The sequence below is a fragment of the Lytechinus pictus genome, chromosome 4 (genome assembly GCF_037042905.1).
Source record: "Lytechinus pictus isolate F3 Inbred chromosome 4, Lp3.0, whole genome shotgun sequence".
Taxonomy (NCBI): domain Eukaryota; kingdom Metazoa; phylum Echinodermata; class Echinoidea; order Temnopleuroida; family Toxopneustidae; genus Lytechinus; species Lytechinus pictus.
Genome location: NC_087248.1, coordinates 14,471,254 through 14,494,549, shown reverse-complemented (window position 1 = coordinate 14,494,549; position 23,296 = coordinate 14,471,254). Strand labels below are relative to the sequence as shown.

Here is a 23,296-nt window from a genome sequence, read left to right as displayed (position 1 = left end):
ACCATATGATTGTGATATGTTTTGCATGGTCAGCCCCATATGGCATGCACGTTATCAACCCCCCCCCCCCACTTTGAAAACCGTTCCGCAGCCCCTGCTAATAATACAGATTATAAATATTTGTAATAGACCTATCTCTAGCTCTAATAAATCTGAGCTTTGAGTTTGATCTGAGTCATAGCTACAAAAAGTGTGGTCAGCCCCCCATTTATGGCTCATCCCCCCCCCCTTTGTAAACCGTTCCGCGGCCCCTGCCGAAAAAGAGATTAAGACTTAGTGGTAAGTCTGTATTATTAGAAACGCCACGGCTGAATCATGAATGTGGAAACTTTTGATATTCCACGAATATCAGCTCCATCTGACCAGGACTTCAGAGCAAACTACCTGCGAAAAGGTTTGTTATTTTCGATGTATGTTAAGTTCTAAATTAGTCGGTATTAAGTTCCATTCTCCAATACAGTCCCAGTCATATATATTCGTGTTGAGTCAGTGTGCATACTTTTTGTACAGACCCACATATACGCAATCCTGTTGGGTCTAACGTAAATACTCTTTGAGTGCTGAGCTGAGCACATCTTATTACTTTATTACCTTTATTATAGTAATGGTAGTAAAAATAATCCAAGACCAAGTCGAAACTGCGCTTGCACTTTGCAGTTGCAGTTGCACTTGATGTCTTGATTGAAGTTGAATCTTGAGTTGAATCTTGATTGATTTCTTCCAAATTCATGAACTGAATGAATTTCCAGGCAAAGTTTCTTTGACGTTGACTTTGCTATTTAACCTAAACTTTAAATTAAGTTTATTTTTTTCTCAGCATATATATCCATTGAGTGGAATCTGGAATTTGGGGCAATCTAAGCTATTTATGAAGAATAAATACCAATTTCAGTGAAAATATACAAAATTTACCCCCCAAAAAAATGATTGGTCAACTGAGGCTGAGCAACTAAAACTAGAGTTATTCTACTTTATTTCATGTCTCTACAACAAATGTTTTTATGAGAGTTAGAGTGAGGTGAGAGTGTGTATTTGCATCTTTCACCTTTGCTCTTTGTCAGTTTGTGATCAAAATTATTGCTTGCCAATGAAAATGCTGATATTTTCAGTAACACAAATTGGAGATTCTTCTCCTACAGTCCTACTACCAACAGCACTAGGATGTCGACCCAGTGCTTGGAGCCTTGGAATGTTCACTTTGCCCACATTCTCTGTCTTTTCAAACGGTTCACATTCCAATGTTGTCAAATCAATTTCTGTCCAAAAGTGTAGGACTTTCAAAGAGTAAAGAATTTGACAGAACAAGTAATATAAGATTTAGCATTGCAATTTAAATAAATATGTCACTTTTCTTTACAACATTAACACACAAACAAAAAGTAAGAAACAATAACAACTATATGTCTATGAGACAGATGGGTAGACATATACCTGGTTGCAAAAGAACCTGCAAGGTATTGGATAAGCACCACTAAAGCACTATACCCTTGTATCCAATGTTGTATAGGTGTTCCAGTTGTTATAACAGATGTAGCAGACAAATGGCCTGCATCACAATGGACTCTAGATGAGCTTTCAAGAAAGGCGGGACATAACAAGGCATTTATTAGGCAACAAACTGACAAGGAATCATATAAGGTATGCGTTGAGGGGGTAGATTTGGCAAACATATTTAACAACAAATGACATCCTACTTGGCATGCTGAAGGCAATGCTATTTAGGCAACAGACTGATATGCACGCCTAATTTAAATAAGTTTGCAATCCTATCAAGCCAATTGCATCGCTCATTTCTGACCACTATATGAAAATTGAACTAAGATATAAGATGGCTTGCTGGCCTGCCCTGGGGGTCCTATATCTGGTTGGTAAATTTACTAGGATTCAGCTTTGTACTTTTTGTGCTAACTACGGGTTGATTTATTTCAGCTTATTCATTTCATTCCTAATTATTTTCCACATTTTCAACATATAGAATTAAATAAATTTTGATTATTTATACTAAGTAATATATTATTGCCTGTCATAAGTTTATTGCTAGTGATTTGTAATAATCTAAATACTTTTTTTTGCTTTGGAAGTGTAACCTGTCTAGGCACATGTTTGGAAGATATCTCAGATATTGTGATTGATGCTTGAAGATGTCCCCACTGTCAGATCCTCCAAATCTAAAAGGGGTCCACCTTACAAAACAATGCCTCAGTCATACTAATGTAACCGACTCCAATTTGATCAATGGCATGCCATTGGAAAACAATGTCATAGCTCAGGGGTCTGTTTCATAAAACTTGTTTTAACAACAAATTTATAATAACAGTTAAAAGCTACTGAAATAATATAATCTGGTTGGCTGATTTGTTAGAAATTGTTTTCTGTTATTATAACAAGTCATTATGTAAGAGGACACTGGTCAGTCTGGAGTTGGTTTAAGTTAATTCAATGCAGATAACAGAAATTACGATTATTTATAAGAAACAAAGTGAAAACAGTAGTACTAACTACTTCTCTTTTCTTACGTATACTTTCTATTACAGGTTGGTAAATCATACAGCATAAGGGAAAGTCCCTTGAGGGAATACATTGATGACATCAGAGCTGAAAACAGCAGAGCGAGGAGTTCTTACCTGGCGGTGCAGAATATTCGCAGCACGTTTCCTGAGTTAGAGGTATACAATGAATATATTCTGATAGTTTCTTTGCCTTTTGGTGTTTTTGCTAATGTAAAGGTGGTATTGGTGGAGGATACTTGATTCATTTGCTATTTACTCCATTTAAAAGTTTATAGGGAAATTAATCACTTGGATCCATACTTGAATTATATTTGTTGTGGTTTGGGCAGGGATTACATTGAAGAATAAGAATATTTCATGTTCGTAGGTAATTAAGATATTTCTAGAGCAAATTGAGGGACTACAAGGGAAGGTTGCATAATTAGTTTACCAATGCTGATACAGATCCTTATTAATATATCAGACTAAATTGAAATTCCATTAATAAAAGTCACAGCTTTTTTTACCACAGCAAAAGTGACAGGATACAGCTAGTCTTCATATGCTGGCTCATGAAAGACTAGGTAAAACAAGTTAGTAACATCAAAAGCAAACCTTAGGAATGATAATTTACACCATCCTTATGAACAGTTACTACACTAGAAATGAGCTCTGGTCTTGAAAATACAAATCTAAGTTATTTTCCCACTGATTTAAACTGTCTTGGGGCCTATAACCAATAAAATCATACTGTATTTAATGGTTTCATACTTATAAGTTTTGTTTTCTTTATACTGATCTCTCCACAGGCAGATATCGACATACCCGGATACGTTGAAAAGTTACACGGCGGTCCATATCTCTGGATTGCCATGAAAGGACATTATGGTAATTATATAAATGTACAACATCTCCACACTATTTTAGCATTCAGATGATATACATGTATATCTCCGCTCCATTTTTGCATTCCATTTGAAACAATGTGACTAATTGAATGTTGAAGGCTTGCTTGGGAAAGTTGAATAATTTTAAGACACTTGTGGCTATCACCCAGTGAATTTGATCAAATGCTTGATCTGAAAATTTCTGCAACAGGCTCCTGCGCATAGAAATGCATGTATGGAAAACACACAAATGTTTCAGACATTTTGAGCTGATGTTTGTCATATTTGAATGTTTTTACAGTGGAAGAGCAGTCATTTGCATTGGATCCTTTATACTAAAATCTTTGTCCACAATGAAAATAAAAAAGAGCTTCAAAACTAATCATTGTTTTCACCATTCCCACAACAGTAGATTCTCTTTAAGTTTTTAACATACCATAGAATATGCTGCTCCATTGGCTGGAGCCCATTAGTCTGCTGTGCAAACCTTCACTTCCGTTACAATGACTTGTGTATTTCAGGCCCAAATTGAAACAGCAAGTTTAAATGTGCTAGTCTTTTGTGAAGACACACTTGATGATAAAAGTTTCAATCAGGGTCTCTGCCTGCAAACTAAGTGCCAGTCTGCTGCTTTGGCATGTTACCAGCAAATGCACTCTTCTTAATCAACTGAAATATTATTACTGTTTGATTTTGCCTTTTTATTCCTTACAGAATTCTGTCACTTTGATCCAGACGATGGTCTCCTTGTCATCTTGAATGGTTCTAAGAGGGTCAAGCTATATGGGTGTGACATTCAACCTTTGTACCCTAACCCGCTGGGGTCAAGAGGTCGTACTATTCAGGCACAGGTCAACTGTGACACACCGGACCTAGAAGCTTTTCCCAAGTTTAAAGGGGTGCAGTGTCACCAGTGTACTCTGAATGCTGGAGAAATGTAAGTATTCTCATTTCCAATAAATTGTTTATGAAATATGAAAAGTTATGAAAGCAAATGAAAGCAGTTGCAACAAACTCCAATTTCATGAGAAAGTCTGTAAAACCAAGGTTAATTGTCATTATACCTTCATAGATCTAGATCTTATACATTTCTGTTAACTGAAATTTGTGACATCATGAAATCTAAGCTTTATAACGATCATATATTCTTGCAGTTTCACATTTTCTCCATATATGAAATGATTTTAGTTCTTGCTGCAATCAATGTTCATTATATTCCAATTACATTTCCAAAGTTATCAAGCTGTCAAGTCAGAAAATCGCCTATGAAATAAAAATAAAAAATATTGGGGAAATTTTGTATTTCCCCAATTTTGTGGGTGCGTCGTGGTCTAGTGGTTCTGACTCTCGCCTTTCAAACAGAGGGTCGTGGGTTCAAATCCTAGCCATGGTGTGATTTCCTACAGCAAGAAATTTATCCACACTGCTGCACTCGACCCAGGTGAGGTAAATGGGTACCGGCAGGAAGTAAATTCCTCAAAAAAAGGTAGACTAATAAAGGAGCGCCTTGAGCACCTAGCAAGGTGGATACGTGCGCTATACAAATCCTGTATTATTTATTTGGTACCTTTTTTTGTCAAGTAATGCAAACTATTTTTCTTTTTCTCAGGTTATTTATTCCTGCTTTCTGGTGGCATCAAGTGACTTCTCTAGAAATGACCATCTCTATCAATTTCTTCTATGGGGATGCTGGAGACAATATCTACCTAACAAAGATTATGGTGAGATAATACATTTTTTTCCCTATCCATGGTAATGTGAAAGCTAGGGCTGCAAGATATGAAAATGATTTCATTATTATTGTGAATGTGAAATTCCTGTGGATAAACAATATTGGGTCCATGGTATAACGCCTATCATGATATTTTTTGCGATTGAGCTTTCAGCGTGTTTCAGACAAAAATTATTGCCTTGAGATGCAATAAGAGAAAGACATTGCCATTGCATAATTGTACTTCCTTCAAAATAACCAAGGACACACAGGAAAAGGTTCATTAAAGATGTCATTCCTAACTCATATTGTTATCTCACATCTCCATTCTGTCAGCTCTTTGTATTGATATCACAAAATATATCAAGCATTCCAGAGTATCACATAGCCATTTATACATGGCCTATGACCTGTAAGTGTTCTTGTGCTTATGAGATTCGCCAGCTTTTCCCAATCTTTTCAACAAAGTGGTGATGAATTTCCTAAGAACCTAATCACATTTTTGACAACCAATAAGCTTTTCATGATGGTGCTTATTAACAAGAATTTAAATCTATATGATAAAGATCATATTTTAACTTCAGCTGATGAAATAAAAATGGGAAGAGACAGATTGAGATTTGTTGAATGTTTCTGTGACTTTTGACTTTTTCCCCTTATTTTCTGATTTCAGGAGCCCATGAGATGGGAGGCCTTCTCCCACTGGTTCCTCAACATCGTGGAGCAGAACAGACCGTTTGAGTCCTTCCAGCGAGTCCTGGAGAACCTCACAGATAGCCTTAGGAGCTTCTTTCTCAAGACATGGCATGAGAAACCATCACAGGACCAGCTAGATAGACTAATGAAACTGGTCCTGGAACACCTGAACTTGGACTCTATCCCTGTAGGTTCAGTACGGACTAGTAAGCACCCGCCAGTGATGAAAATTAGGGGTCTACTCTGGCGGAAATGATAGATTATGGACTAATTAAGAGAGGCAATATTAGTACTGTCTGGTACTAGAACTCTCTCCATGGACTCTGCCCCTGAAGGCTCACTTTGGACTAGTAAACACCTGCCTGTGATGAAAGTCAGGGGTCCACTCTGGCGGAAATCAGGGCCCAGCCTTAATACAAGTTACGATGGATCCAATCAATCGTAACTCTATGGAAATCCACCAGGGTCATAATTTTTTCTACAGGAAATTTGCGCAATGTCTTTTGTAACCAAAGAGAAACACAGTGAATTTTTAAGAAAACGATGAATACATCATAGCTAGAAAATATTTTGAACAAACTTGCAACATAGATGTTGAGGTTGTTGAGCGTCCATAGTTGCGATTGATCGGATCAATTGCAACTCTTTGTAAGACGGGGCCTTGATGAATTCAGATGAGATGCAATATGTACAGATGTCATCTGCTGGTGGTTATTAGCTAGTCTGTCAACTTGGACACCAGTTGGAGTATCAGGATTGCCAAGTTAACAGCCCCAAGCATGAAGATTGCAGAATTGCCATTGGCTGATGGTGAAGCACTGTTGGGCTGTGGCAAATGATTATCTTGAAACTCAATGTATTAGCCAATGAAAGAGACATAATTGGTATTTTCAAGAACATCCACCTCACAGTTGTGAAGAATATTGTTAAAAAACTGCAGAACAACTCCTTTTAATTAAACATCAATATCAGTTCTGGTAGCGGTCTCAATTGGAGGTGAAACAAAATCCCAAAATTCAAAATCCGTAAAATGACCATACAAGCGTTTGTATGCATAAATAAAAAAATAATCAACAATCTTTAGATCAGTAGGTCTGGAACTCATTTCACAAAAAAGCTGCTATGATAGCAACTCTTGTTGGAATATCACCCAAGAGCCAATGAAAAAGCATAATTTTCTCTGTTGTCATGAAGTTGACATTTCAGTCAGTCTTGCTATCAGAGCAATTTTTTAATGAAGTGGAGCCCAGATTTCAAGGCTGTATGATCCAATTGTGATGAGTTGATATATATATTTTATGTTTGTAAAATTATAGCATCTGAAATAAATTTGAGATATCTACTTAACTTTTTTTTCCTTGTCATATACTTTACACTTACAAGCTTGTCTCAGTCTTCCATTTTAAGCAGTCACTCAAATGCCTCTTGATCCTTTCCCCACTCTTTTCCTCTTTCTCAGTTTTCTCTCTTTTATCTCTGTGAATATTTATTATAGTTCGCTTTGTATAAGTTGAATCAATTGGAACTAATGAGGCGATGAGTTGGCTAAATTAATTTATACAGGTGAAAACATAATGGAAAGTGATTAAAGACAGGTCTTATCAACATATCTTATTTTAAGACTGTTTTATCTCCAGTTTGTTTCACTAATGCAGAATTGACAGTTTTAATCAGTCATTCAAAAGGTTTCCCAATCAATATTCTGCCCGACAACCCGGACACCACAGGAGCAAACTTGCCGTTGGCATCTGCCTAGATTTTAATCATCCGTTGTACCATTATCATGTTTTTTTTTTCACCATGGGACAATCACACCATTGTAGATTGCCTAAATCTGCCCTCCATCTAGCTCAAATAGTCGGCTACCCTTGAGCACGTCTACCTCAAAGCATTATTTCAGACTATGCAAAACACGTGTGAAGTAAACTATGGTATTTATCATTTCAAGAAAATTTGTAATGATTGGAGTACCAAATGTGATGATAAATCAATCTAGTTATGGAGATTTGCATCACATTTGGCTCCTCATAGTGAAAACACGTTGGACTATTTAAATTGTATTTCAGAATACTTGGACAAAATAAGACAAAAATGTAAGATGAATTCTACTTACGGTAAATCTCTTGGAAGGACATAAATTTGTCCGGCAAATTACGACTTAGAAGAGGTAAATAACACATTCTTGATCTGTTATGAAAATTTTCTTTCACTTTGACGATTATTTGGCTTATGGCAGGTCTGTTTATGCACTCTACTGTATCTTCTAAGTGATGTTGATCTTACTGATAAGGTGATGAAGAATGGACAATGATGCTGAATGTTAAAGGCCAAATCCACACAAACAAAAAGTTTATTTTAATAAGTACAGAAAAATCAGACGACCACAGAGTACTGAAAATTTCATCAAAATCGGATGAAAATTGGATGTGTGAAGTTTAGACTTTATTTCACATCTGGGGGGTGTTTCACAAAGATTTAAGTATGACTCAAGAGTCGCACTGAAATGCCTAGCTGCATGCGTAAGAAAAGACATCACCGCATTGGCCAGATCATGCAAAGAGGACGCGCACCTCTGCGAATTGATCAATAAGATTGTGCGTTTCATATGTACGCGTTGACATTTAAGTGCGACTCTTAAGTCATACTTAAATCTTTGTGAAACACCCCGGATTTTTAAAAGATTTGTAAATTTCAGTGTTATAATTATTTTGTTTTCATTCTATTTATTAAACTTAACTTTTTGTTGGGAGGCCTAGACTTGACGTTTCAATTATGGTGATTGAAGGGAATGTCAACACTCAGTTAACTTATTTATTGGTAATTAGTGTAGTGCTAAAGAATTTCTTGCAGCAAGCAGGCAAACACATAGCAGATACAGAAAGTTGTTGAATGTCGAGAAGAAAATATGATGCATTTATTACAGAAATAAATTGAATGGAATGACAATAACTGACAAACTTATCCAACTGACCAAGGTTTTCAAAAAATGTCTCTTGATCAAAGAAAAGTAAAATACACATTAGGAAATAGTCTTAGTACAAGTACAATAAATTTCATATGGTTTGAAGACAAAAAAAAGGGAGAAAAATCACTGATCATTTTTTTTCTAGGATTGGGTAATGTGAATGTGTAAACTTTAGTTCAAATATCCTATACTTCTATAGGATAAACCAAAGCAATTCTTTTCAAATAATTAAGAAAATTGCAACGTGACATAAAAACAAGAGAATTCAGTATGGGACCATTTTATGATAGCTGTACACAATAAACGTCATTAACTGAGATTAACCTGTTACAGTCACTAACCTGGGATTCTTGGCCTATAAAAAAGCAAAGAAAATTGTTGGTCACCACATCCCTACACATTAAATTGACTTCTCTGATAGGATTTATTGTCAATCCATTGAGATATGAACAGTTTGAAAGCACTTTCTGTTTTGCAATACAAGATTTTAAAATTTATGACAAATCATACAATTATTGATGAAACATTTAGGTGATGATATATCAATATACATCTTTGTGTTGAAAATAGCAAAAAAAGAAAGGAAAAGTATACAGGAAAAGGTAATTTCAGATATCCCACATCGAAAAAATAAATGAAATCAAGACAAAAAAAATGCAAATTCAGATGAACTTATTTCAAGACTCAAACAGTCTAATGTCTGATTTCATGTTATTTTTTAAATTCCAAGAAATGAAACTAAATTTGCTCTGTGATTGACTGCTAAGCAGCTTTGTATAAAAGTGCTCTTAATTGATGAAAACGTGCTTATCCAGATATCTTTTGTCCAACCTCTATTACCCTTAGTTATCTCTTGGCCAGCTTCCTTTTTTTTTCTAGTTTACATCCTATCCACCAAAATGCCTCAAGTATTCATTTCATTTCAATTCATTTCAATGATAAACTCTCAAACAAAAGACACGATAACTGAAAATCATCTTTACCCAGGACACCATATAATAAATTTCAAATCTTATAGCCATTTTTTGACAGAATTGCTGTGGAACTCAATCATATCTAGGGAGTGTTTTTTCTCACAGTTGACAGTCGAGTGTGACTTAAGTTATGCTTAAAGGTAAAGTCAACCCCAGAAAAATGTTGATTTGAATCGATAAGAGAAAAATCAAACAAGTATAACGCTGAAACTTTCATCAAAATCGGAGGTAAAATAAGAAAGTTACAATGTTTTGAAGTTTTGCTTATTTTCCACAAAACGGTTATATGCAAAACTCAGTGATATGAACGGAGGAGTCGATGGTGTTCCTCACTTTATTGTTAAAATTATACAATATTTCAATTTTTACTAATTTGACAATATGGATCAAATTGAACGAACCATAAAAAGGAAAAACAATGGTAACACCAAATGCTCTGAGAGGAAAAAAACTTTGTTTCACATGGCAATGAGGAGAAAATTAGAATATTTCATATTTCATACAATTAAATACCAAAGAAATAGATAGTGCGTGACGTCATCAGTCCCCTCCTTTGCATACAGACCAGTATGTGCATATAACTGTTTTGTGAAATCAAGCGAAACTTAAAAATGTGATAACTTTCTTATTTTAAACAAGATTTTGATGAAATTTTCAGTGTTACGCTTGTTGGATTTTTCACTTTTTATTAAAATCAACTTTTTATTGGGGTGGACTTGTCCTTTTAATTGGAACAGGCACACAGTGTGCATAACCAATGCAACACAATGAGCCATCTGAGTATGATCTAATAACAAATATGAAAGTCAAAAGGGGCCTAAGCTTTCGATCATAGCAGAATCTTCGTCGGAGGCAAAAAAAAAATCAAATATTCATGAAATTATTATTGAAATATAACCGTAATGTGTTGCTGGTCCCAATAACCATTAGGATTTTTCCAACGGACAAAATGTAATACCATACATGTACCTTCAGAACATTGTACAATGTAGAGAAGTAATTTCAAAAGGATCATATAAGTTACTAATAACAGCGTGCGAATACTACATGTAACTTACATTCAATCCCCGGGGGGGGGGGGGGGGGGGGGGCCACTTCCATTCACGAGTGGATACCATGCGCGACCATAGGGTCTCGAAAAGCACCCTTAACACGTAATTTCCATATTCTGAAAATGCACCCCTTAACAAGTATTGGCGTGTGAAACCCTACCCTTAACAAGTATTGGAAACAAAACGATACTCTTGGCAAATATTCCCTGAAATGAACCCCTAAACAAGTACAGGAATGTTTTATTGTTACGGGTCCTTCGGTCGTCGGCTTTACCTTATTTGGTTTAGTACGACCCCACCTTCTACACCTCGCGCAAATCGGACTCTAAACACGAAGTGTTGGGGCAAAATGGACATCCTTTATAAAACATTTTAATTTTGTTTTATCATTCCCGCAAATTCGACCCTAAACACGTAATTTTCCTAGCGAAATAGACACCCTTTTTTCATTATTTTTGTGTTTTTGACACCCTTATCACGTTACGTACGTAACGTGCCCTATCGTGAAAAGGACATCCTTTTTACGTGTTTTTTGGGTCGCGCATGGTATCCACTCGTCAATGTAAGTGGCCCCCCCGGGATTCAATCTAGATGTTATTGACGTCAAAGCCACAATCTAGGATTATAATCAAGTAACTTAGTTGCAAACATGGAACGAATTCAACAAATAAAGCAACTATCATCAGGAAATTAAATGGTGGCACATAAAGTGGTTGTTGTTGAAGAGTTGCTTCCCCCCCCAGGAAGATGAAATCCTGGCTACGCCATCATGATGAAGAATGTGGGTTCGTCTGGTCTAAGATGGCAACCCTCCCTGGCTACGCGAGATCTGTTCTTTGAGTACCATGATACTAGCCCTCTGCTCTGCCGGAAGAAGGTTGATCTGCTCAGGTGATAGCTGTAACACTTGCATGATCAGGGCAGCCTACGAAAAGCAAATACACGTTAAGATATATTACTTTCCCACCCAAATTATTCAGGAGAATTAGAAAAGAAATTGCAGGGAAGTGTACATACTGATTCAAACCTTTCCTTTCAAAACAGTATTCAACACCATGCATTCATCACATGGCTTTTCTTTCAAAGAGCTTACAAACCTCACTATATAATGCACTATCACATTATTTGAGAAAAAAAAATATATATTACAAATAACTTCCCATTCTCCATGTGTGAATGGCTTAAAAATTCTACAGCTAAGAGTGATAATTATTGTAAGATAAAATAATGCATACGATTTTCATACCAGTGCTTTTTTTCATTTATGTATTCTTTTGCCTTTGAAATGCTCATTGTGCTCTCATGATGTAATGAAATATATGATAGATAGATTGAGTACATGATTGAGAATCCATACCTTTTCTTGATCTTGTTGAGTAGGCTGTGTCTGGGATAGGTTGATATTCTGGGCAAGCTGAGAAAGATTCTGGGAAAAAAAAATGAAACGACAAGAATATTTATACAGTGAAAACTAATTATATATCTCCGTTATGTGGAGATATGCGACTTCGGAAAAGTGTACTTTTAATTATACTTTTGATTTCACTGTACATCTATAATTCTAGTAGAAAATGTGTCATTGCTGAGAAATTAGAATAAGCATGGTATTCCTGCCAGGTGTAGAGTCTTTCCCCACACAATAGTATACACTGTACCACATGTACTTATTTGTGTTGGCAATCTTCAGTGTGCTTGTCTTTCAGATAAGATTTCAAAACTTAATGTAAGTTTTAAGAAATGTGGCAAGTCAAGATCTCTGATGAAGTGAAGTCAATCAACTTTGATTTGAATGACTTTTCATGAAATCATTGTTTGCTCCAAGTACAGGTAAACTTCCATTACGCAAATCCTCACCCACCTCAAGGCAATTTTCACACCAGGGCCCGTAACACAAAGGTTAGCGATTAATTGCTAAATGAAAAGGCCTATCAAGATCATCGTTGCATGCGCATTTAGCTCAGTAGACTGACGAGGAACCAATCAGAATTGCTCTTTCACACTGGCGATTAACCTCAAACCCGATTACGCAAAACGTGTTATAAACCTCTCCTAAGTCAAATTTTTCACAAGTCAACCACGAATCTGTGGTCCTAGAAGATTTGACTCCGGCAATGTTACCTGTTACATTAGTTCAGCTTTGAACTTTGATTGAACTTACAGATGCACTGAGGGTTGAGCGATCAGCTGCTCTTGGGTCGGCCATGCGTGGGTCACCACCACCACCACCACTACCACCACCACCACCTGCTGCCATTCCACCGGGCCTCATGCCCCCCATGCCATGGGTATCACCCCTCTCAAAGCCCCCTGCTCCGCCCGGTCCATCGGCTCGTGCTCCTGGTCCCCTGGGGTCCTGTCTCCGGGGATCATGGACCTCTGATGGTCCACCTCTTGGGCCTGGTCCCATACCACCACGGGTCATCTGCATTTCTGATAGAAAAAAAGAAAAAGAAAAAGAAGTAGGTTTTAAGTCATGGTGGCCTACAAAAATGGATAGTACAAGTTTTAATTAAATTGCACTTATGAGTTAAGTTTGTTAAGTCAATGATCTTTGTTTGAAGAGAAAAGTCCAATTGGCACAAGACTTTGAATATACGCCAATAAATGTACAAGGGGGTATCGCTAAGCAGTTTCCCTTTCCGTTAAGAGTTTCAAGACAGCAGCATAAAGAAACACTTAAGAACACAGCACAACATGCTACTCATAGTGTCGATATCACAGATGTGTGACAAAGAATTATGAACTACAAACATCTAAACATCTCTAAAATAGCAAGACACCTCTCATCATGTGTTTAAAAAAAAAAAAAATACAAATTTCGATTGATGTAAATTGAAAGTGCTTTTGAACTCACTTACTCCTTACGTCAAAGTCTGATGTATAGTATTTCACAACTCCAAGAAGATTTAACTGAAGGATACATGTAGTTAGAAATAATCCATCTTTAACTTACCTTGATTTATCATGTTTGGGCTCATTCCAGGTCCTCCTCCTCCTCCACCTGGACCCATGTTCATCCGACCCTGCTCCATTCCTCCATGCATCCTTCCTTGTGGACCCTGTCCAGGACCCATACCCCTGTTCATATCCGGCCCACCGCCTCGACCGACCTCATTCATACCCATCCCTGGCCTAGGACCTCCCATGCCCATTTCCTGTTGGCCCATGCCGCCGCGATTCATATCGCCAGGACCCATGCCGCCCCGGTTCATTTCACCCGGACCCATGCCACCGCGGTTCATTTCGCCTGGACCCCTGCCTTGATGGCCCATGTCTCCACGGCCCATCTCTCCTTGTCCCATTCCACCACGATTCATGTCCCCTGGGCCCATACCGCCTCTATTCATTTCTCCAGGGCCCATACCACCCCTGTTCATTTCTCCAGGGCCCATACCGCCCCTGTTCATTTCTCCAGGGCCCATACCGCCCCTGTTCATTTCTCCAGGGCCCATACCACCCCTGTTCATTTCACCCGGGCCCATACCGCCCCTGTTCATTTCTCCAGGGCCCATGCCACCCCTATTCATTTCACCTGGGCCCATACCACCCCTGTTCATTTCCCCTGGGCCCATGCCACCCCGATTCATCTCTCCCGAGCCCATGCCACCCCGATTCATTTCTCCCGGGCCCATACCACGATTCATTTCCCCCGGGCCCATTCCGCCCCGATTCATCTCTCCTTGGCCCATGCCACCACGGTTCATCTCTCCAGGACCCATTCCGCCCCGATTCATTTCACCTGGGCCCATGCCACCCCTCTGCATACCTCCCTGCATGTTCCTATCCTGTGGGCCCATACCACCCCTGCCCATATCTTGGTGTCCCATCCCTTGCGGACCCATCCCTCGTGGTCCCATGGGCCCCTGATTCATTCCTGGGCCCATATTAGGATTCATTCCTCTCGGCCCACCTGGACCCATCTGATGATCTGGTCTTGGTCCACCCATACCCATGCCTTGGTTCCCTCCCATCATTTGCTGGTTACCCTGAGGACCTGGTCCTTGGTGAGGTCCAGGACCTTGATTAGATTCAGGAGGGAACAGTGGTTGGGGTGCATCTGTTTGTCTGTGAAGCAAGGTCTGAAGCAAAAACAAAATTCAAGGAAGACATGAACAATCTGTAAAACTAATGGATAATTTGTTCTGTGTTGGTGTTGTGAGCTTGTAACGGTCTGTCAAACTTTAATTCAAACACTAAATGGAGTTTTACAAAATCGATACCGATTACATAATGTATAGTCAAATATTTTTTAAGGACAGATCCAGCACGAAAATCATTTCAAGTACTATGGTGTTGAAACTTGCAGCTGGTGACGAAATCATTCCAACAAAAACGCAAGCTGTCAATACCAAAATCTTAAAATCACAAAATATCTCAGAAGTTCATAGGTCCCTGTAATTATAATACCAACCAACTTTCATGACTGAATACTTTACTCACATTTATAATAAAAATCATGATCAATTTCAGACCTCCCAAATGATCAAACAGAAAAGTTAGGGTGATCTAGCTATTAAAAACGGAAAGGAGCATCACTGCCTTGGATTTGTTGCAAAATCATGAAAAAAACAAAACACCCCAACAGAGGAAGATCAGGGGAGCGTTTCATCAACATTTTTGTCCAACAAGTTGTCAGATCTTGAAATTGTCATAATTCAGATTCGTTCCCCCAAATTTAGAAAGGTGCGAAGGCTTGTGTTACTTGTACCACTGTCTCATGCCACGAGTCCATATGTGTCTCTTGAAAATGATCAAATATTTACAAAGGAACTTCTCTCACCATGGCAACATTTGGGTCCACGATGCGCATGACGACCTGGGCCTGAAGCAGAGCATAGGCAAGTTGAGGGTTCTGAAGGAGCATGTTACGAGCCTCAACTGGGTTGTTCTGAATCACAATCTTTAATTTAAAGAAAAATGAAAACAATGAATATCATCAGTTATGATGTCGTTTACTCTTGGAACTCCATTGACAAAACACTTGCTAGAGTACATGACAATATCCTTTGGAAGCTTTAATTGATCAGAGTCACTGGTTTATTGACCATTGCCCCCACATCTTTCATTACTACAAGAGGTATACAATTTGAACAGCATCTACAAAAAATACATGATACAATAACATAGGAAACTGACTTTCTATCTTTAATGGTTTTTTTTTTAAATATCAATTTTGCAATAATCATTCATCATTTCATGAAATTTTAATGTTTTCAAACTATGTACCATAAATAAAGTAACTATTTAGAATATGATGAGAGTAGGTTGATTACTAAGAACATTCTGTATCTGTACTGGACAACACTTAACGTTACAATAATAGATGATTTTTTTTCTGTAACATGAAAATTCTTGCACCAGGCAACATAGATATGTGGTTGAGCTACAAGTACAGTAAGGAGTTTTGAAAGACTTAATTTTACGAACAAACTACGGAGCAATATTTTTTTTTCACCTTCATTTGTTTCATGACCTCGTACATCTGCTCTGGAGGAAGGCTAGCCACAGCTCTAGAGATTGCTTCAGGGGCTTCCTGGGGCGCTACAGCATCACCATAAGGAGACTAAAATTGAAATGAGGATTATGAGTTCTCTTTGGCAATATCAGACAGCTATACATTCTCGAGTCTCGACACAACTTGCGGTTATATGGCAGAAATATTGTCAATGCTCTAATGCAGAGTAATAATATGCTGTACTTGGATAGTGCAAATCACTTCATCAACTTACATCTCTACATGAATATCTCTAGCCGTTTTTAATACTCAGGAATTTTTTTTCAGAGCTTTGAGACATAATGAAATTAGCAAAGATGCAAATTTTGAGCAAATCAAATAAAAAGTACCAGTATTTTTTTAAAAAGAAGTATTGTGAAAACAATAACAAGGTGGTTTTTATAGTTTTATAGTTTCCTAGATCACTAACAGATGTTTAAAAATATTCCCAACCCCCATAATCATTTAAGCTAATTAATGGTTTAAAGAAGGTTTTCAAAATGCACTTAAGGACGTTCCACAGTTATGTTTGTACGCATTATGATCTGCGCATAGTTTACACTCTGCGCGCTGACGTCACAATGGATGAACAGGTGATTAATTAGCTGCGGGTATGAGCTGATTTTTCTCATCTTCTGCACTTTAACTGCAGATCCGATACGTTATTTCATGAAGCTAAAAAATTGAATTATTCCATGGACCATTCAAAAAAAAATCTCTACAATTTCAAAATACTTTACTCTGCAGTGCTGCCAAGAATCACGAATATTACCCCGAGTTTGAATAAATGGTAGAGTGGTTTTGATTTTTTCTTCACATAGATACAAGGCATTCAGCGCATTTTTGGTGTTTTAAAAAGCACATTTGCTCTAATAAAAATGCTGATAGTTTAAAAACAAGCACATGAACCCCATTTTTTAATGTTTGTACCTCTTAGGTATACCCTCCTCTACAACTCTGCAAATTTTGGTGAAAATGACATGGATTTTAAATAAAGTGCAGCATTTGTTGTACGTTTGTAGTTTGTGGCTGAAATTTTACATTTTTTAGATTGGGATTTTGTTATCTTTTACGCCATTTTAAAGAACTGACAGTGCTGTTAAACTTAAAATTGCAAACAAATAGCACTTTAAATAGATTCTCTATTCTAAAGATACAATTATTAACTCTTTCGCGAAATTTGATGACTTTTTCATGTATTTTGACTGAGTAATACAGGTTTAAACTCATTGTAGTAAACTTGGGCGGTCTAAAAATGCCAAATTCTTTTGAATGTGCAATTCTAAAGAACATCAATTTGGGTGAACTTTGAAGCTCTATAGCAAAAATTCAAGCACATGGACCTATGTTAATTTTTGCATATTTCGAATATTAAGGTTCTTAATTATCTATGTGCAAAGTTTGGTGAAAATGACATGGATTTCACTTTAAATGTGGAACGTCCTTAAAGGGCACAAATGAAAAGGTCCAACATCATATGTTTTGGTTCATTTTCAATTTTTTTTTATTGGTGGTGGTAAAAAAGCAGTGGTGTAACCTCACTTTCCATTTTTTCCAAGTGGTGAGATTTAAAGACTTCTCAAACATTAAATATAAAGGGCTGAATGCACTCTAATTATTTACACCTCTCTAGCTTATACTTGTAGATAGATCTAAAGCGTTAAAAGACTATTCAGATTACTGGTGAAATCATAACATCTTTGACAAAAGCTTGGACTATTAAATCTAAGGGTCAATAAAAATGAGGTATTGAAACTTCTGTAAAATGGAGTTTTGAATGAATAAGACCAACAACCTTCATGACTGAGCATAGAACTGTTTATTATTATTATTATTATTTTTTTTTACAGTTGATTACATCTACCATAACATGAAAATAATCAAAAATGTTATGTTTCTAGAGTTGCAACTGTTTTAACTTTGCCATTATGGCAACTACCATGGTAACCTTGATTTTGATTGGCTGCTGAGCCCTGTTGCCATGGTAGTTGCCATAATGGAAAAGCTACAACAGTTGCAATTCTTGATGAAACAGGCCCCTGGACAATGAGTACTTACCTCAGGAGGAGGCTGACTCTGCTGCAGTGCAGCTAAAAGAAAATAAAAACAGAATATACATGTATTATACAAGTGGAATGACTCTGGCGGTCTCACCTGCATCATGGATTCAATATAGCAGCAGTGCTGACTTTGAAAACTACTATAACTCGCACAAGATGTTCAGTGATACTTGGTTACTCTTTTTTCCACCTTTTTATGAACTAGACCAATTACACTTTCAAATTTATGATGGTAATTCAACAGATACCCCCATTGTGGCCAAAGTTCATTGACCTTTGACCTTGGTCATGTGACCTAAAATGCGCACAGGATGTTCAGTGATACTTGATTACTCTTATGTCCAAGTTTTATGAACTAGACCAACATACTTTCAAACTTATGATGGTAATTCAACAAATACCCCCAATTTGGCCAAAGTTCATTGACCCTAAATGACCTTTGACCTTGATCATGTGACCTGAAACTCGCACAGGATGTTCAGTGATACTTGATTACTCTTATGTCCAAGTTTCACGAGTCAGATCCATACACTTTCAAAGTTATGATGGTAATTCAACAGATACCCCCATTGTGGCCAAAGTTCATTGACCTTTGACCTTGGTCATGTGACCTAAAATGCGCACAGGATGTTCAGTGATACTTGATTACTCTTATGTCCAAGTTTTATGAACTAGACCAACATACTTTCAAAGTTATGATGGTAATTCAACAAATACCCCCAATTTGGCCAAAGTTCATTGACCCTAAATGACCTTTGACCTTCATCATGTGACCTGAAACTTGCACAGGATGTTAAGTAATACTTGATAACTATCATGTCCAAGTTTCATGAATCAGATCAATAAACTATCAAAGTTATGATGGTAATTCAACAGATACCCCCAATTCGGCCAAAGTTCATTGACCCTAAACCTAAATGACCTTTGACCTTGGTCATGGGACGTGAAACTCATGCAGGATGTTCAATGATACTTGATTGACCTTATGTCCAAGTTTCATGAACTAGGTCCATATATTTTCTAAGTTATGATGACAATTCAAAAACCTAACCTTAGGTTAAGATTTTGATGTTGATTCCCCCAACATGGTCTAAGTTCATTGACCCTAAATGACCTTTGACCTTGGTCATGTGACATGAAACTCAGGCAGGATGTTCAGTAATACTTGATTAACCTTATGGCCAAGTTTCATGAACTAGGAAGTTATGCTGTCATTTCAAAAACTTAACCTTTGGTTAAGATTTGGTGTTGACGCCGCCGCCGCCGTCAGAAAAGCGGCGCCTGTAGTCTCACTCTGCTATGCAGGTGAGACAAATTGCAGGTATTTCATAAAATGAAATCAAGATAATATATTATGTAATGTAATAAGTTTTTAAACATAAACTTCATAGGAACACAATCGACCCTAGAAAAATTATTAATATGTACTTATATTTGATAATCTTTGTGAAGACAATAAAAGAATCATCATACATTCATAATTATGTAATTGCAATAATTTCTAGTCAAGTAAAGCAATAGTCTCTGAGATGAACATTTTGAAACTCTTTTACTTAATCAGTGATACCTTTCTTTAATAATTACAGTTAATAGGCCTTTGAAAAGCTGATAAATATTAATTTGCAATCATTTTAAACTGACGTTCAGGGATGCGTGGACAAGCATTTTTAGGAGGGGAAAGGGTTCACTTTATAAAAAGTGGATCTCACTGACAATGCCTCCCCCCCAAAAAAAAAGACCTTAAAGGTGGAATGGGTCAATATTTGCCTCTTAATTTCTTTGACAAGCAAAAAAAAATTAAAAATGGAAGATATTTGAAAGTTGATATCACTAAGTTAAATTTGCTATTTCGGGAATTAACTTTTCCAAGGAGTTCACCAAAACCCTGAATATCCCCTTTTTCTTATTCAACCCTGATACTTTATAGCGGTAAATACTAAAAAGCCAATTTGTCTACTGCAAAGTTGTCCACTCGCCACATGGTCTAAAGCCATTCTGTCTATCAACATTTCGTCTAACAACCATTTGGTCTAATCATCACTTTGTCTATTCACCATTTCATCCATGACCATTTCATCTCATAACCAGTTGGTCTAATATCCATTTCATTTTGAATTTTTCACACAATTAACACTTAGTCCAATTAGATCAAATGGTATATGGACTAAAAGGCTATTAGACAAACTAGTTATTAGACGAAATGGTGAGTAGACGAATTGGCAATTATACCATGTGGATAGTAGATGAATTGATGGTAGACCAAATGATAGTAGATGAGTTGGCAATTGGACGAATTAGCATTAGACGACTGGGAAATAAACCCTTTAGAGCTTTTGCTATTTAGATTGCATCAGAAGAAAAGGATACTCCCACAAAGAATAAACAGACGTTGTTAAACTCACTCTTTAGCTCCTCCCTGTTTTTCTCACTGGTAGCGTTGTCCACCCGAAGACTCCTCCCACTGAGCTCATAGCCATTCAGGTTCCTCATCGCAGAGAGAGCCGTCTCTTGATCCTGGTACTCGCAGAACCCATATCCCTTGGGTTTGCCGGTGTCCCGATCAAAGACCAGACGGAAGCTAATCACAGGGCCAACCTCTGAGAAGATATCTTTCAGTTTCTCTTCCGTTATCTCATATGGAATATTACCCACTGTAATCAAAATGACATAGTAACAGTAATTTTGTTGCAAGTGTTCCCACTGTGTACAGATCTACAGCAAAGCATGAAACGATTTAAGTTTATAGAACGGCAAAATTATGTGCAAAAATATATTATAAATAATGTCATACTTTGCCTATCATTTCTCTCATAACATCAACTTGATAATCATTAAAGGACAAGTCCATCCCAACAAAAAGTTGATTTGAATAAAAAGAGAAAAATCCAACAAGCAGTACACTGAAAATTTCAAAAAAATCGGATGTATTATAAGAAAGTTATGACATTTTAAAGTTTTGCTTTATTTCACAAACCAGTTATATGCACATCCTGGTGGGTATGCAAATTAGGAGACTGATGACGTCATCCACTCACTATTTCTTTTGTATTTTATTATATGAAATAGGCAATATTCTATTTTTCTCCTCATTGTCAAGTGAAACAAAGATTAATATCTCCCTGAACATGTAGAATGAGCATTGTTTAATACTATATGATTCAGTGAAGTTGGCCCTTATTGTCAAATCTATAAAAAATGAAATATTATATAATTCAAACAATACAAAACAAAAGAAAAAAGTGAGTGAGGGACATCATCGACTGTCTCATTTGAGTTGTGCATAAAACTGTGATGTGAAAAATAAGCAAAACTTTAAAATGTCATAACTTTCTTATTTTACATCCGATTCTGATGAAATTTTCAGCATTTTACTAGTTTGATTTTTCTATATTTATTCGAATCAACATTTTTCTGAGGTGGACTTGACCTTTAACAAATGTATAGAAATAACATAAAACAAACATGACAAAGAATTGGAATGACTGCAAGTTGTGTTAACATTGCGATTGGCAATATGGTAAAGGTATTCCAATATCATTACAGACTCTTCTGCAGAACATTGTAGATTGTAGAACGATCGCGAGCGGCGAGCCATCTGTGCAGTGACAGTGTACATGGAGAAAAAAAATGTTAAGACTCCTAAAAACAGAAGGTAGCAAGCTGTCTAAGCCTCTAGTCTAAGTATAGTCACGTATTGTATTACAGGACACTAAATGATTCCGGACGCGGATATTACTGCGTTCGAAAACAATTTCGTACCGTAAGACTTCCGCAATTTAATTTCACAGAGCAATACATAGAATAAGATTGCAAAAACATGGCGAAAAAATCAAACTTTTACCTTATTTATCTCTAAAATGACAGAAAATGCTTAAAATATCATATAAAATAGTTTTGCATTAACAATTGATATATTTTCTAACGGAAATATGGGCCTGATTTGCCGAATTTCAATCTCGTCCGCTCCTTCGATCGAATCGTGAGGTGTGGTGTATTGTGGGTGATCGTCGACGGCTAGTTCTCAATGTACCCGTGCGCGAGGTTTACCGTGAGTAGAGCCGTCGACGATCGCCGGGCAGCACATCGATAGAACTTGATGAACCGTGTCACCATACGAACGAGCATAATATTGGAAAGTTCCATGGAACGTGTAGCTAACAAGAAAAAATGAAATAAGTTATCAAACACGAATTTATTAGCAACATCTGCTCAGAATCAATATAAAAATGCAAACAAAACTTAGAATTTACTCATGTCATGATATGATATAAGAAGAAAAAAAATCACTCAAATTTGTTCTTACATCATTAATAATCAGGAATATCTTTAGCCGTCCAGCACGCGTCCGGAATCATGATGTAATTAGAGAGCCATGTAATTTGTCGCGCACGAAAATTATTAATAATTCAATTGTTTTTTCGTGGAGGGGTATGCGGCAAGTGCGATGCAAAGAAAATGGTAATGGTTGGTTAATTAAAATAATTTTTTATCATATTCATAATTTTCATAATATTTGGAATAGCAAGTGCGAATTTTTCTTGATTGTATTTCCTCTAGTTGTCATTTTAAAGCACTGAAATAAAGGTGTCCGGCAATAGGATACGCTGCCATACGTTTACGTCTACCGTCCCCGAGTCCAATTGCCGCCGAGCCGCGAGGGGAGCCGGCGGCATCGCATTCCCCGTATCAGTCGTCTACTCCTCGCCTCGGCCCCGCTATAGAAAAAAAAAAAAAAGTCAGCGGCGAGTTTCAACATCATCATTTTAGTTAATTCTGTGCAAATAATGGCTCATAAATTCCTTACCAAAGACAGAGCGGATGGATCTATCGGCAGCAGACATTTTGCATGTGTCAAGTCGTGGAAAAGCAAAGGTGAAAAGAGAAATTTTATAGAAGATTACAACGACTTCAACAAGCTTCGTCTTCAAGTTTAACATCGACGAGACAGCATGTAAAGTTCGTTGTGTA

General features: G+C 37.1%; 2 protein-coding genes across 2 annotated transcripts; one reads left to right on the top strand and one right to left on the bottom strand.

The window, feature by feature from the left end:
- Positions 1-222: 222 nt before the first annotated feature.
- LOC129258960 (bifunctional peptidase and arginyl-hydroxylase JMJD5-like) lies at positions 223-7,975 on the top strand. The gene is made up of 7 exons (XM_054897214.2): positions 223-394; positions 1,508-1,638; positions 2,535-2,666; positions 3,299-3,377; positions 4,091-4,313; positions 4,986-5,097; positions 5,761-7,975. The coding sequence occupies exons 1-7, from the start codon at positions 316-318 to the stop codon at positions 6,037-6,039; spliced, it is 1,035 nt and encodes a 344-aa protein (XP_054753189.2). The 5' UTR covers positions 223-315; the 3' UTR covers positions 6,040-7,975.
- A 3,503-nt stretch (positions 7,976-11,478) lies between these two features.
- On the bottom strand, positions 11,479-23,287 carry LOC129258961 (cleavage stimulation factor subunit 2 tau variant-like). Its single transcript, XM_054897215.2, has 9 exons — positions 23,133-23,287; positions 20,731-20,979; positions 18,327-18,358; positions 16,230-16,337; positions 15,555-15,674; positions 13,728-14,853; positions 12,933-13,204; positions 12,132-12,200; positions 11,479-11,699 (listed from the first exon to the last, which is right to left on the bottom strand). The coding sequence occupies exons 1-9, from the start codon at positions 23,263-23,265 to the stop codon at positions 11,571-11,573; spliced, it is 2,238 nt and encodes a 745-aa protein (XP_054753190.2). The 5' UTR covers positions 23,266-23,287; the 3' UTR covers positions 11,479-11,570.
- Between the last annotated feature and the right edge of the window lie 9 nt (positions 23,288-23,296).

Bases quoted from the DNA above. Each gene is read 5' to 3' on its own strand.
- LOC129258960 (XM_054897214.2), top strand. From the start codon at position 316: ATGAATGTGGAAACTTTTGATATTCCACGAATATCAGCTCCATCTGAC. The intron at 395-1,507 runs GTTTGTTATTTT...AATGTTGTATAG, and splicing joins AGCAAACTACCTGCGAAAAG to GTGTTCCAGTTGTTATAACA. The intron at 1,639-2,534 runs GTATGCGTTGAG...TTTCTATTACAG, and splicing joins CTGACAAGGAATCATATAAG to GTTGGTAAATCATACAGCAT.
- LOC129258961 (XM_054897215.2), bottom strand. From the start codon at position 23,265: ATGTTAAACTTGAAGACGAAGCTTGTTGAAGTCGTTGTAATCTTCTAT. The intron at 20,980-23,132 runs GTAAGGAATTTA...TTTTGATTACAG, and splicing joins ATCCATCCGCTCTGTCTTTG to TGGGTAATATTCCATATGAG. The intron at 11,700-12,131 runs GTATGGATTCTC...TGCTTTTCGTAG, and splicing joins CTCAACAAGATCAAGAAAAG to GCTGCCCTGATCATGCAAGT.